General features: G+C 41.6%; 1 protein-coding gene across 2 annotated transcripts in view; it reads left to right on the top strand.

Moving 5' to 3' along the window:
• Positions 1 to 4,759: 4,759 nt before the first annotated feature.
• The window catches only part of PLPPR4 (phospholipid phosphatase related 4), a 63,986-nt gene continuing 52,216 nt past the window's right edge, over positions 4,760 to 16,529 (top strand). For both annotated transcript variants that reach the window (XM_006015005.1, XM_006015004.1), the window contains exon 1: positions 4,760 to 4,837. In XM_006015005.1, the coding sequence (XP_006015067.1) occupies positions 4,760 to 4,837 (78 nt within the window). The remainder of the gene's footprint in view (positions 4,838 to 16,529) is intronic.

The following is a 16,529-nucleotide window of genomic DNA, read 5'->3' as shown; positions in this document are numbered from 1 at the left end:
CCCTCCTGCCAACAACATCTTATTAACAGTAAGATAGCAAAGATCAGCTCAAACCTTCTTTTCCAAGCACTGGTATTACACACTGCTTGTCCTTGAAGACCACTAAGACCACATCCCAGAGATCCATTCTTGTCTCCAATGTATACATGTGTGATGAAACACCTGCCTAAGGAAACCAACAGAACTCATTTTACCCTTTTCCAAAAGGTTCAGTATTGCTATCGGGGCTGGGGCATGGGGGGTGGGGAACTATCAACCTATCAAAAATCTATCAACTACCTCTTAGTTTTCACTGTTTTTTACTATGGAAAAATACTGAATCATTTTGTCTACTGCAAAGAACTCAGAAAGACCTCAACAGGTCAGAATGCTTTTAACACTATGGATTCCTCTTTGAAATCTCTGGGTTTATTTTGTAAATCATATTGCACACCTAACAGTGCTAATATTGTGTGGTACCATGAAGCAGCCTTGAAAGGATTTTAAGGTTGAGAATCACTACTCAAACTAATAGCATACTGCCAGTATTTCTCCCTAGAAAAAAGGAAGAACAAGAGATGAACTTTGACTGCCTCTCCCAGAATGCTGCAGCCACCCTTACACAAAACTGAGTTTTCAGGCAGCTGTAGACATTTTACATGCATTATAAAATAATATCATATGCCAAAGTATATGCATTATATATCTTCCACTGTCCATAAGTAAAATCCTCATTGGCATCAATGGGAGTTTTCCAGAGAAAAGACTGTAGGATTTGATCCATAAATAGCATCTCAAAACAACACGTTTCACTATGGGAACAATTGCTCATGGTAACTCAGCTCCTTTCAAGATATTGGCAGAAATTGCACAGCATCCTTTAGTGAGTGTGAAACTCATGTACATCATTCTTGCATATGGCAAATAAGAGCTCAATACTGTGTTCAGTTACAGTGGTGCAACTCCCACCAGCTGTAGCGGAGAGCAGTATGGAGTCTTCACTAGCAAGTCAATCTGAGAAAGAATAGGTTCTTTGGACAACATGCTAAATTTGAGAATACCACACTCAGTGCCAGGATACTATTATATATTATACAAACAATTCCTCAAACCTGGGGAGAAAAAAACTTAGACAATGGAGAGAATTGGTATTTCTCACCACATCTGCAGGCATATCCTTCAGATTTTTTTGATCATGTATCTGCATATTTGATAGAGACTAGCTGGAGCCCAATGTTTTGTAGTAAATAATTGAGACAATTGATTAAATGAAAAGACAGGAATCATGAATTCTCGATCCTTATGGTAAAAATAGCTACTGTCAGCTGTTGGTGTGATCCCTTGTGCAGCAACCCTATCATTTTTTTCAACATGTTCCCACTTTAGAAAGTGGGAACTATTTTTGATGTATGATCCTCCCTCATTGGTAAACATAACTAGACTGATTGTGTATCCTGTTGGATCCTTGCCATGGCCATGCCATCTTTTTCCCTTCTAGATGGCACAACTTGTTTCACTAGGAACCCTTTGGGAATGGGAGCTAGTTTGTTTTGATAGTTAAAATTAATCCCCCCATCCCATGAATATAGTCACCGCTGCCTGCAAAAAAAATTCCTAGGCACTTCCACCACTTCCCAACTTCTACTGAGATTACTCACGTATTTACGTGACCAGAGTACTTATTCTCTTCTCTAGAAGACTAAAGCATCTATGGGATGACCTAAGAGATATTTCTAACCACCACCACCATTTCTACCTCCTAATACAGTCATAAATTCTAGGTCTTTTGTCCCAGGGTACTACATCACCTTGAGACACTGTTCCCATTTGCAAGGTGAGATCCAAATACAAGTGTGGGGTGTTCTTTCTTCTATCAGTTGGGGAAGCTCAGCATGACTCATGTCCCATTTTAAAACGGTTAATGCCTGAGTGATCCTCCCAGTATTATCTAATATAAGTGTTTCTTTCTCGGTCCTTATAGGCCACTATCATCAGACAATCTAAAAGTCTGTTCTGCATAAAACCTCAGTAAATACATATATCTGGTACAGAGTAAGGTTTATTAAATAAATCAGTTATGATTTATTTGGACAATCCAGCCATGACCTGGCTAACTGGCCATTTTATAGGGAATACATATTCCAATAAGCATTAGCTTAGGGAACACATGCATTTATCACTCAAAAACCAACATATGTCCCCTTGGCAACAACTGATTCAACTGTCTGCTCTATCCACTTTTAATGATACTTTGTGTTCCTATTAGAAGTAACCATGAATTATAGTTCTGTTCTAGAAAGGAAGCCTTAGAAATAACCACCAGAAAGGTAACAGGCATGCAAATGACTGACTCCCTGTACTAAGAACAAGTTAATATTTAATCCCTTGAAAAAAGATTTATTGAAGGTCAATGTGGTGCCAAGAGCCACAGAGATTCACACAATCCAGTAATATACGTCAAAACCACTGCAGCTAAAGATCCCATAGTTGGCTTTGTTGAGTAAACTGGAAAACTACTGCAAATCGTGAAACTGGGGCTATGGAATTAATTAGGGCCGGCCCTAGTCTCGGCCTCTTGGAACTTCTTAATACTCTTGTGAAGCCCCTTGTAGGCAAAAACTGATTTGTGCTGTTCCATCTAACACAAAGTAAATTCAAACCCATCAGGGCCAGACACCCGAAGATGAGTAGTGCTTCTAGAGGACTGCTACCCCTTTTTCTAACAGCTTGTTGCCACAAGGGATGCTTTGTTAAAATAAGGTAGGGTGTGAATGTAAAGCACAATCGCCATTCTTTGCAAGGTCTCTGTGGAATGTGCACTTGCTATTCACTATTTTACGTTAGTGCTTAATTAACTTCCAAAGCAAACTAAGAGACTAACTAACACAATAATTTTGGGCAGCTCCTGGGGCTCTTAACACCTGGACTGTCAGCACGTTAACACCTAAAACTAGTTTTAAGCACTCTTTAGGCGGCTCAAAGTTATGCCACTCCAGGACAGGATTATCTTTGATCCGTGTTACCCAGCTCACATAACACTAAATTGTAGTCATGTAAATACCCGATCCCTCCACCCCCTGTCTTGCACTTGCCCAGATTGGGTCCATTGTCTCCCCTGCCCTCCCCAGCACCCCAGATCCCAGCTCACTGCCCCTCTGACCTCACCCCCACTTCCCGACTTGTGGCTGCCTGCACTGTCTGTCCCAGAGGAGCAGGCAGGGAAAGGTTACCTTGCTTGCCCAGCTACTGCTACTGCTGTCTGGACAGGCTTACCATGGAGAAGAGCAGTAGTTTGGCAGCCTTAACCCTTCCCTGCCTCCTACCATGGAACAGACAGCATGGGCTGTCACAAGTAATAGGAGGGGAGAGCCTTGGGGACAGGGTGGGCAGGCAGAAACCCCAAGGGATAGAGGGGGGGAATCCCAGGGGCAGGAAGGAACTGGAGGACCCTAGGGGGCAGGAGGGAAGCTCAGAATGGGAGGGGGGGATTCTTACCTTTCAGTCCTCCAGGCCCCCGGCGGCCTGTAGTGGGACTGCTTCAAACTCGAGTTAGCACTAACACCAATCAACATTCATGCAGCTCACACTATAAGGTATAACAAGGCCCTTAGCTAACCTGCCACAATGCCCTCTGTGGAATAGAAGTGTCCACCTGGGAGTACGAGAATACTTATTTCATGCTATTACTTTGTGTATACAAGCTTCCTCTTGGAAAAATAACTATTTCTGCAGCTCCATCCCATTCATTATCTGCACTGCACACTCAACTCCTCCCAGGCAATGATGTTCAGATCTGTCATCAGCTGAGTTATCAGTGTGGGGGGCTCTCAAAAGCCAGCTGGACCTGACTGTTGTGCTGTGCAATGGCTCAAGTTACACACTGCTGGTCATGTAGCACTCCTGCCCTGAATGAAATGCACTGCTCTCAGACTCCTTGGCTTTGAGTGAGTTTTTGACACATGGACCCTTTCAGGCTCCTGCTTCCAGGAGGAAGGGAGGAATAATGCAGCCTCATGGTTCACCCATACATGAAGTGCCTTTGTCCCCATGGGCCACAGGAGAGGAGGGAACTGCTGTATCTACTTTCAGCTCTACAGCAGGGAGGGCTGGAGAACCATTGCTGTGCCTACCTGAGAGAGGGGAAAAGCCACTATCTCCATCACACCTGTCTATTCCCTTTCAGTACCTCCTACAGACCTTCCACTACTGGCTTCCCAGGAATCTCATTGGCCCTTAGGCTCTTCCTGCTTCACACCCCCCTTCTGCCCCTCTCCACTAAACTCTGCCAACACCAACATATAGTCCTTTGTCCTGTTACCCAGCTGACCTCCCCTTCCTTCCTGAAAGCTCCAAAATAATGAATTCAGGAATGAAGGGGTTAAGGTGGCAGGAACACTCTCCCCTCCTCCTGTGGGAAAACAGGGCCCCTTCCCTCTTTCCATGGAGTAGGTTTCTTGACGTCAAGCCTATGAATATTGTAAGAAGCTTCAGGATTGTAAGTGCAGTGGGTCTGCTAATGCATAGAAAGCAGGACTGTGTGCTAAGCAGGGAAGCCATTGTAGCAGCGTTGGGAGAGGAAAGAAAATCTCTCGCAGAGAAGAGGCTTTGGGCTGCCTGCGCCTGGCACAAGGGGAATTGCTGCAAAGGGGGAAGCTTCCTGCTGCACACGCCAGAGGTGCCTCTGGGGAATGTGACATCAGCACCAGGAGCCAGGGCTGGGGGAGAGGAAAAAACACTCACGTATCCTGAAAGAAGAGCCCAGCTCACCTCCTGAGCAAGCATGTCTGCAAAAGAGAGGCAAAAAAGCAAAGTAACCAAGGACAGCGTCACCCTATTGCCTTGCTTCTATTTTGTGGAGGTGAGTGAAGAGCCTGAGCTTGTCTCCCTTCCGTTTTAGCATAATGCAGATGCATTTTAGAACAACTCATGTTCTTAGCCAGCCTGTTTGTTTGCTTCCCTATTCCTGTATTAATCACTGCCCAGGTTAATAGGCAGAGAATGAATAGTACATTGTCATTGTATACTGAGCCTAACTGAGGAAATATTGAATCTGTGTGTATTATGTATGTGTTTATGTTACTATGTTTCACACCTCTGTGAAGATCAGTGTATGTCTCTGATATCTAGGAGCCTGTAGATTCCAAAGGGTTAAAATTAAGCTTTGCTTGTAATAAATATATGTGCAGTTTATGGCTGCTCTTGAAACCAGCTCTGCATCATCTGAGAATTCATGGGAAAATATGTTCTTTTCATCTCTAAAGCTAGAGTTCATTCTATGTGGAAGCCTTTCAAAATTGTTTAATATAAAATGTGTAGGTGATGCTTTGCCTAAATAAAATTCATATTAGGACAGGATAATAACTGATGTGAAATTAACCTCTTCCTTCCAGAATAATGTTTTTTTGCAAATAGAGCAGCAACTAATAGAAATCATATCATATCCACAGCATGATCTCAACAGGAAGACGTTTCAGAAAGAAGTGTATGTGTAAGCACATTGCGAGTATTATCTTGATGACACAGAAATTATGTTGCTAAAGAATTACTCTGAAAAATTTAAATGATTTTAAATTTAAAAAACAGTCCTTTGCCTTCATCAGTTTCCAGGAACCTGCCTGGATAATCATTTTGCATTAACAGATGTTTACCTAGAAATGCATGCTTATATTTTGAAAAAGCAAACGGTTCCCATTAGGTTTTATATTTAAAGACTGAAACATGTTATGGCTGCTCTGTTGATGTCAGGTGAAGTTACAATTTCACAGGCACTGACTGCTTCAGAACTGGCATATTGCTTTTGACAGTGGTGACATTCACTTGTAAGTGTCTGTATCTGAGCAAGAGCAAACAGGGTTTCAGCTTCAAGAAATTAGTATGTTTTTTATGTGTTTGATAAAAGAGCAGTGACATCTCTCACTCATGCGTGTTGCACACAGATGCTAACACAACATGCTTTTGATGATGCCATTCACAGCAGGGCAGTAATTGAGTCACTCAGCCTCTGTGCCTTAGTTTCCCTATCTGTAAAAGGAGGAGGGCACTTGTCCAACAGAGGTGTTGTGAAGATACTGTATGTATAGAAGCTAAAATATGACAGGGGGGTGTAAGAGTTAATTATAACTGTTAGCCTGAATAGCACTATTAAAAATCTTGCCAAAATATATTAAAGCAAATATCTTATTTTGTTCAGAAGGATTTAGAGAGCTGCTAAGGTTTTTTGGGAAGACAGGAAAGCATAGGAAGAGAGACACTTGTACATTGTGGTAAAGTCACTTTCCATAAAAACTCCCAGTAGTTGCCTGGGTCAGGGAAACAAAACAATACCATGCTAGTTGAATAGAAAAAAAAATATTAGATGGGAACATTATATAAAAATAAGTTAGACATGTCTTCTTGTGAGTTAGGCCTACTTTGTGAAATTCACCCACTGAGAAAAGGCTTCTGCTGGGCCCACTCTCCACATAATTACTTCAATGCTTCACAAGGATTGCTTGTGATTAAGGCATTAGCCTAAGACAGAGGACATCATACAGTTCCCACAGGAAAAAGTACATTTCTAACACTAGTGCAGACTCTGTATGAAACCCTAAGCAAGTCAGTCAGAGTTCGTTCTATAAAGGGGGCTTAAGTTCAGCTAATGGATACAGGATGGTACCTCCTTCTGTGTTTTGGATAGCCCCAATCCATCAGGTATGTTCTACAGGTGAGAGAGGTGGAGGAAAACCTAGATTGTGCTATAGTGCATCATGCATTCAGCACCTCTAATCTGATCACCGAGAAAGGTTCTTATCAGAGAAACTAGGAAAAAGGAGGGGGGAGGGGGTCCAGAAAAGTGTCTAGGAAAAGGAAGGAAATAGAAATCCAAAAACCTAAAGAGTAATCCATAGAGACAAAGAAGAACAAGATAACTTATGTTCATTGATAGGCCACAGAACAACTAAAAATAGAGTCTTTACCTCTAGTATTTTACCCAGCAGAATTTACACAAGAATTTGGGAAGCTAGGGTGCATGTTTATTTATGGTTCATTTGAAGGAAATAATTATGGGCCTGATTTTGATCTCAGATAATCAGTGTTAATCAAGGCAATGTGTGATGTTACACACCACATAAACCCATTATGGCCAAATACAGACAGCCAAAAAGCCTGAGGCTGAATTGATCCAGTCTTTGCAGGTTTGTTTAAAATACAGAGAATAAATTGAAACAGAAGTGAACCGACATTTACCTTTGATTCAGGAAATGAAGTCACATTGCCTATAGTAGCTCAGGCCAGAAGCCAAGGGTGCTAGAGAACAACTCTCTGGCACGTAGCCAGCATGGGCTGTGTGTTTGCTTCCTTTTCCTGCTATCCCCAAGGTCTCTGGGATTTGCAGCCCAGAATTACAACAGCAGGATTCTGCAGGGTTGCTCAGAGTGCCTCTGGGATTTGTAGCCTACAGTCACAGCTGGCAGTAAGCATGAGCGGAGGAAGGGGTGTTTAACCCCCCCGGCCCCAGACCCCAGCCAGGATTTGCCTGCAGTCTCCACCCTCCCTCTGCCCCTGCAGACTGGGCTGCATCCCCAGCTGGGCTTGCCCTCCCCCACCCTCTTTTCAGCCAATGCTCACTGCTCCAGCTAGGGAAAAGAGGGGCAGGGCCAGCCCTGCTCTCTGGAGCAGACAGCTCAGCCCAGCCCTGGGCTGTAAAGAATGCTGGGATATTGGAGAACTCTGATTTAACTTGAACCAGGAAGGGGTCTGGGACAGAACTTTCACAAACCAGTTTGATCCAACTCAGGTAAGTCTGATACTACATTCAGTCAGGTTTATCTTAAACCAGTTTCAGCCATTTTGAAACTGGTTTATGTGCACTGAACTTCCGGTCTGTTACAGGTTTAAACCAATTTGGCTAGGGACAGACATTACATCTAAACCAATTTAAGTGATCAAAAACTCATTTAAACCGGTAACAGAACAGATGCTCAGTGAACATAAACCGGTTTAAAAATGGCTGAAACCAGTTTGAGATAAAGGTGGTTGAATGTAGTATCAGAATTAACTGATTTGGCCCAAACTGGTTTAGAAGGCTGTGCAAAACAACACTGTTTCATTTCAATGTCCATTTCACCATTTTGAAGGGATAGTGTTGTTTTGTTGTTTCATTTTGTTTTGAAGCACTGTTCCATTTCATTTAACCAAACCTGTTTCACTGTTTTGACATTTCACCCATGGGCCATAATGGGGAATCATGAGAATACCTAAAACTTTGTCACTGCTTGCCTGATTTGGATGAAAATTGTAGGGATGGTAGCCCCTTCTGAGGGCATGAAGCCTGCCAATTTTCAAGGAGATAGGTGCACAGGCTTCTGGGAAATGGCACCTCAAACTGGTGAAAGCAAAACTCGTGACACTTGCCAGCAGCGGCAGCCTCCTGTCATCCAGCATGCAGATATGGAGGCCTGCACCTCCAGGAGAGCTGTGGGGCTGTGCCAGATTTGTCCCAGGGGGCCAGGCCTCCAGATCTGCACGTCTGATGACAGGAGGCTGCCACTGTTGCCTGGGACCGGCACTGAAGCCAAGTAAGCCCGGCTCCAAAACTCAAAATGTTTCAAAACTTTCAAAACATTTCAAGTGCACTCACTTTGTTTCAAAGGTGTTTCAAAGCCTGTTGTTTCATTTTGATTTGGCTCTTTTGAGCTCAAAACATGTCAAAACAGCTTCAAAATGAAACACCTGGCAAAATTTCACACAGCCCTACCGGTTTATGCAATGTCTGTCCCAGACCCCTTGCTGGTTTAAGACAAACCAGACTCCTCCAGTTGCCCAGGTCATAAGAATGTTTTCAAGCATATTTTAAAACTTTCTAAAATAAGTATTTTGTGGCATTAAGATTTACACTTTGAAGAAACACTGATCAAAGCACACGAGTTGGATAAATTTAGTTTTGCCTTATGCATCAGTACTAACCGGAAGTCTGTAGTAATCAGCACTACCAGGCAATCTGGTCTGCCTTATTTCTTAATTCTGCTTATGGCATTTCACAGTTCTATAGAGTGGATAATTAGAATCTCCTTTTCATTTCTGATGGAAACAAGACAACTGGGAAAAATTAAGCTTGTATCTGCTTTAGTGGAAGGTTATTTGTATAATGAAGGCTCTATCAGCTTCAGGAAGATATTAGCCATTGAAACTGTTTGTGATGATTCCTGGGATAAGTTCCACTCTCTGCTTAGCTGATGGTATCTCTTTAGCATTATGAGTATATTCAATAACAATGGAACAGTTAGGGGGATCCTGTTTGGCATCTCACATTTTTAGGATGAATCTGGAAAACTTCCAGGGTTATAGACTCCCTGTTCCTCAGAGGGTTGGCATAATTAAGATACAAGGCAGAGTGGGTTGTCTGGTAGTGCTGATATCTGTGGAAACTGCATTGACAAATGTATTTACTCATGATGAAATTATTAGAATTGTTTCAAGAAAATATATACCTCAGCCTTAGCAAGTTTTCAACACTTCCTCCCATGACATTCTCATTACTAAACTAAGGTTGGACCATTGTACTCAAAGGGTGCATCTACACATCACCTTACAGTGATGTAGTGGCACACTATGTCATTGTATGATGTACTATGACAACATAGCAATCACGTGTGTCTACACATGATCACCAGCTACATGTCAACATAATGGCACACTTCCCAGGTATAACATGCTGCTATGGTGACATAATGGTAAAATTTAACCGTGCGCTGTACACGTGGCACAGTACTCATCTCTACTGCGCCATGCTTTAGTACTTCCAAAAGGAAGTACTAAAGCATGATACCATAGCAACATCACCATACAGCGACATGTACATACCCAAAGAGTAGTTACCAATGACTCAATGTCTAATTTAGAGGAGATATTGAGTAGGGTTGCCCAGAGGTTGGTCATAAATGACCTGGAGGATGGGACTATTAGCAAATGCTCAGATGGCATCAAACTGGATGGAGATGCAAACACTTTGGAGGATAGGTCTGGAATTCAGAATGACCTTCACACAATGAAAAAACAGTCCAAAATTAATTGAATTAAATTCAATAAGGACAAATTCAGAGTCATGCATTTAGCACCAAACTATCAAATCCACAAATACAAACTGGGGAACAACTGGCTAGGTTGCAGCACTTCAGGAAAAGAACCTAGGGTCTAAAGTTGAATATGAATTGTCAGTGTTCTGTTTGCAAAAAAGAAAAAAACAGCCAATAGCATACTGGGTTTTATTAATAAGAATATCACCTGTAAGTCAAGGGAAGAAATTCTTCCGCTGGTGAAGACTTACATGCAGTACTATGTCTAGTTTTATTCACTGCACTTCAAGAAAGATATAGAGACATTGGGAAGATTCCAGTGGAGAACAATACAATTATTAGAGATCTAGGAAACATGATTTATAAGAAAAGGTTGGAAGAACTAGGATTACTTAGTCTGGAGAAGAGAAGACTGAAGACAGAATTTGATAATAGTCTTCAAATGCATAAAGGGTGGTTATAAAAAGGATAGCAACTGACTGTTATCAATTATATCAGTCAACAGGACAAGAGGCAACAGGCTTAAATTGTGACAGAGGAGCTTTAGGTTGCATGTTAGGAAGCACTTTCTCACCATGAGGGCGATAAACATATTGCAAGTAGATGGATTGGCTGTGCCCTAGCCCTGCATGGTTCATTTTTGTCCCTGGTTTATTCCACATAGTACTTTTTAAACTTAAAGAAACAACAGAGTGACTATAACTAGAAGCCTTTAATCGCTGTTGGCTGGCTGATTAGACCAGCTAGCAGAGGGGAAGTACACAGGGGTTACACATCTGAAGTGTGGTAGAACAATTACATCTTTTATACCACTGTTATACATTAAATAACTATAGAAAACAATCAGATTCTAATGACTGCATAAGAAAACCAGTTGCCAGTTACCACACAGATACCCATGTAAGTGTATTCTATTTCACTAGTTTGGTAAGTACACAAATTTGTTGTTAAACTTTCCTTCAAACTTCTCTATCTTCCTGGAAGATATGTCACTTAACTTATCATCTTCCAGGTACCATTTGTAAGAGCTTTGAAACTCCTCGTTCATTATATATTCGGCAACCAAACTAAGCCTGAAAGGGAAGGGGAGAGCTTGATTAGAAGCAGACACCTTGTTAAACTAAGAAGGGTGAGTAAAGGGGGAAGGATGCCTGCTAGAAGCCGAGGTCTTGTTAAACCAAAGTTTTGTTGAAGCCTTAGTAAGACAATGTTGGGGGCACACGGCCTCTAACCTATTCAACATCCTACCAATTTTATTCTTTCTGTGATAATGTTGTTTGTGTGGACTAACATTAAATATAAATATATTATACTTATATGAATATATAGGGAATATATGCATTTATAAAAATAGATAATATTATAAGCCAATTTTAAGATATAAAATATAAAATGTTAGGTTATAAAGACTATAAATATAAAGAATGAAGTTGTGAAATGCAAGGCTACAATATTCATTGCTCTTGGGTTTATCATGGCAAAAGTCAATTCCCTTCTGATGAATCTTTGAATTTGGTTTTTATGGTGTTGTATGCACATTCCTATTAAAATAACAATTACCAATGGCACTGCCAGAAGCAAAACACTTAAGGATCTAATTAAGGGGTGCCAGGTTAACAGAGGGCTTCTAGTCTATCCAACAGAGCACTTCAACAGATTACTTAGAGAGGCTGTAGAAGCTCTACACTTGGAAGACTTTAATATGTTAAACCAACAACTCTCAACCAAGGCACTGTAGCTGTAAAATCATCTGAAGGATTCTCTGAGTTGTGTGTGAATAAGGAATGTATGAGGAAATAAGCAGATAAGTGCAGGCTCATCCCTCATTGGCCCCTCGACCCCACTACCCAGCCCCTCTGCAAGGAGGTAAGCACTGTAATGAATAACTTTGTTTTTTGAAATGGAATTCATAAAAGTTAGGGAAGAATGCCTCGAGTCTAAAAAGATTGAGAATCTCTGGGTTAGACAAACACTTATCTGGAAATGTTTAGATAGGTGTGATCAAATCTTAAGCAGGGGATGGAAGAGTTGATACCCTGAGGGCCCTTCCAGACCTATTTTGCAATGATTCTAGACAATTTTTCTTCACCCATACACTGCAACATCAAAAAGTTGAGTGATCCTCACTCCATGGAACCATGTGAATTTTGCTGTTGACTTAAATGAAGGCATTCAGTCTTAGACTTTTGTTTGTTAGATTAGCATGTACAAGATCAAATACTGTGAGTTCAGTTTTCCACTCATTTACACATATAAGATGTAGCACCACTGAAGCCAGTGAGTTATGCCAGTGAAAAGTGGTATAAGGGAAAGGAGTATCAAGCCCAGAAGGTAAATTCTTATTACAAAGAATTCATAGAAGTTTTGAGATTGAATTCCAAGGGGCAAGATTTCACCCACTGTTAGACTAGATCCGGAGTTGCCACAAATCCAAATAGTTCCATAGGTTTAAGCAGCATCTGAAAATCTAGCCTCTCCATTTTGTGTTGCTTTAGATCTAGTGGCAGAATATTTCATATATCAGTTGCTTAACTGTGGGTGGGCTGAGAAAGGAAACCATCTCAGGGAACATAATTACAACATCATAATATTTGTTTCTTATCTTTTGTGGTGTGCAAGTGGGAACCTCCATATGTATCTAGGGGGCTTCTTTTGGTAGTCATTCCTAAAATACAAACAGTATATGACACAGTCAGAATTATATTTTAGATCATTTATTTGAGTATTGATCCACTTCTGTTCCTTATCAGAGTGTCTGTTGTAGTTGGTCTTGTAGAAGACACACAAACTATTAGATCTCAGTTCTGTAAAGTGTTGAGTATCATCAGGTCCCATTTAAATTAATATATTGGGGATTTTCAGACTATTTTAGGACCAGACACCTTAATTTCACTCACTTCTAACGTATACTGACAGAACTGTTTGAAATGTCAGATGTGTGTATAGCACTATCTTTCAGTCAGATGTGGATTTAAAAAAAATATTCAGCTATGCATGTTACACCTACATTAAAATGATATGCAGGGAACCCTGCAAGCCTTATGTTGGCTTGACTTGGAGGTATATGTATTTTCTGTTGGAGTCTGGTGGTTAATTTATGTGACGATTATAGGTTTGAATCTTTAGTTTTAGGGACAGGACATTTGCTATATACTATTTTAAGAATCAAAGATTAATGTCTTTGGGAGACACAATGGAGGGGATTCCTTTCATTAAGTATAGTTTCTTCTTCGTAGCTTAAATTCAGTCTCACTACCAAGAAATTCTGAAACACTGGTGAGCTGCAGGGGCTCACACAATCATTTTGTTAATTTGGTCCTAAGGGAGAGAATCTTGTCTTTCCTAGTAGTGGAAACTGTGGTGCCAATTGACACTTTCCAGGCTAGGTATGGAGACCAACTCTGAGAAATGAAACAAACGAGCATCTTCAACAAGAGGATGAGAAGGTAGAAGATACTGGAGACTCACTCCTCACATGCATCTTTTTATGTGAAAAGTGCCCAGTTAAGTTAGAGATGTATCCAAGTGAACCAGCCCACTAAGCCCCACCAAAATTCTGTGGCTGACTCTCCGGTGTGGTCTTGCTAGGCAGGAGTTAGTTTTGTTTCTGAAATTGTGTTAATGACCAGCCCACCTTACATTTCTCTTCCTTTACAAATGATGGCCTGCCATCTTGTATTTTTCTCCCTCTACAAAGAAGAGAGAAGATGCAGAGAAGTCAGCTTCTTAATACTTTCAGCCCCTTCTCAGATGGAGACCAAGGCAGCTACTCTCCATTTAAGAAACTATTGAGATAGAGGCAGCTGCTGTTCATTCAGGAAGCAACTACCAAGGGTTGAACTTGTCACAACAAGCAACCAGGCCTTCTTGCATCTCACCAGCACTAAAGGAGTGCATGATAGATGCACCATGTAGAGCAGTGGTGGACAAAGTCCTACCCACAGGCTGGATCAGGCCTGCAGTGCACTCCATTTCCTGTCTGCGTTGCTGCAGCCAGTTTCCATGGAGACCTCAGCAGCAGCAGCGCCCTTACAGCATGGGCCCAGGTTTCCACAGAGACAGGCCCCAGAGCTCTGGCAGGGTGCATGGCTGAGCAGGGAGCTTAGGATCTTGTGACGATGACAGCATGGTCTGGCACCAGGGTAAAGCTATGATCTGCTGCCCGCACACCCTGGGCAGGGGTATGCAGGCAGCAGATTGCAGCAGCTATACCCCGGCTCCAGACTACACCGTCACCACTGGAAGATGGTCACCACCCTGCCCCCAGCCCCGGTCCCAGAGCAGCTCTCCATCCAGCTGTGCACCCTGCCAGTCCTGCTAGGGCTAGTCTCCATGGAAACCTGGGCTCACGCTGTCACAATGCCAGGTTGCTGGGGTCTCCGTAGAAACTGGCTGCAGCAACGTGGGCAGGGGCTACTGGGAAATGGAGTCCAGCTGCCAGCCAGATCCACCATTTTGCCCAACTCTGATATAGAGCCTTCATCCTGCCAGCCTCTCTAGCAGCCCATGAGAGTAAACAAGGGTACTGAGATAACTGCAAAATGCCCAATCTGCAATTTTCACCCCTGCTCATTCCAGAGCCTGAATAGCTGGTAATACAAAGTGTCCTACTCCCTTCCCTCTATCACAAGGGAATCTGTGTGATAATCAAGCATGTATATAAGTAGTCAGAGGAAGTCTGACCTTAGTATCAAAAGAAAGGAAATGGATCTATTTCCCAGCTTAGTACCAGAAGGGACTCTCTCCCACTGCAGAACATCATGCCTCTGATTGATAAAAGCCTTTTACTTTCCAGCCTAAATGAATTCATGGCCACTTTATAAACTGCACCTTATATAGGTCTCTTATGGGAGTTGCACTGAGCTCCTCTAACAATTGAAGGGGCTGAACACTCCAGAATTTGGCTTATGAGGGAGTGGGCAGGATGGTGGGGAGGAGTGCAAGTATTAGGGTGGGGATTATGGACTGAAGAGAAAGCAGGGAGCTAAGAACTGTTTGAAGAGGTTTAGGGAATCTATGCGATTTTGAATGGTTAACGAATCAGAAGAATATTTTATTCAAAGAATGAGACTTGCAACACTAACTGAAACATGATTTATTTTGAGGAAGTCTCACTGAAATTTGGCAACACGCTGACCCCAAACCAACCAGCCTTTTCAAATGTTGGTATGCTTGATTAACTGTAACCTTTTAGCACTTGATATAAAAGAAGCCATACGAGCAATGGAAAAGAAAATTACTAAGCCCCATTCTTTGGTGGGTGGGAGGAGTTGTTTTAAAACAAGTGTTATATTTGAAGCCATACACAGAATTCATTTGCTTCTAATATTGTTTAGCATATTATAGATTTTTCAGTTAGAGATTTGATCTGTTTCTAACTCCAGAACCACTTTTTAAAAGTCAACTTTCAAAGTATTTTGACTATTCCACCTCAAACTATTAGCTTAAATAATTTTCACTTTCTGTGTCTTCTTTATGTGCTAGATGCCTCTTATAATGATGCCAGAATTAAATATTTTTATTCATGCTCTCATAAAATTACTGGGCAACTGAAATTCCTCTGAGATTTTTTAAGTAAATAAGAATTTCATTATTTATGTATCAAATTATTTCTTGTCTTACTCATAGGAGAGGCTTTAGAATTAATATTTTAGACAAAACTTTTTGTATTATTTATGAAGACTCTAGCTATGTCAGTACTGAAAAATATTTGCTTCTAAAGTAATACTAATTGGACTAGCAGAGTAGGTCAATTACCTGTCTACAATCAAACCTAGATATGGGGATAGCTTAGTCTGTAAAATGGTGATGGGAATATGTTTCTGTGGCACCTGATCTTGTGAATTGTGGGTTAGTACTGACTCAAGTAGAAAGAAAAATTTATTCCCTTCACATCCAGTCTCTATAACTAGTTCCTGCAAAGGGAGACATGGGCTAGGAACAGAAGTTACATATAAACTACTTTAAGTGATCAGAAATTGATTTAAACCTGTAACAGAACAGAAGTTCAGTGCACATAAAACAGTTTCAAAATGGCTGAAACTGGTTTAAGATAAACCTGGTTGAATGTAGTATCCAGTGTTGCCAACTGTCATGATTTTTGGCATTCTTCTTAAAGTCTACACTTTGGGAATGTGAAAAAAAAAAAAAACTTAGTTCTTTCTTTTATATATATATGTGTATGAGGCCAGACACAGAGCAGAAGGAGGGTATAGGGTATGGGAGGCGCAGCCAGATGCTGAATAGCTTCAGCACAGGGTGGTGGGTGGCGGCGGCCATGCAGTGTGATGAGTGGCAAAGATCCATACCTGCCCTCCCTGCCACTCTTAACATGAAGTTTGCTTACACACACACACAAGCAAATTGCACGTCAAAAATGGGGGGGGTACGGAGTTTCACCACCCACCACCCTGTGCTGAAGCCATTCTGCATCTAGCTATGCACCCCCCACACCACTCTGCATTCATCCCTGCACACCACCCTGCACTGCATCTG

This window comes from Alligator sinensis, unplaced genomic scaffold (assembly GCF_000455745.1).
Source record: "Alligator sinensis unplaced genomic scaffold, ASM45574v1 scaffold647_2, whole genome shotgun sequence".
In the NCBI taxonomy this organism is placed as follows: domain Eukaryota; kingdom Metazoa; phylum Chordata; order Crocodylia; family Alligatoridae; genus Alligator; species Alligator sinensis.
This window is presented reverse-complemented; position numbering and strand designations above follow the sequence as displayed.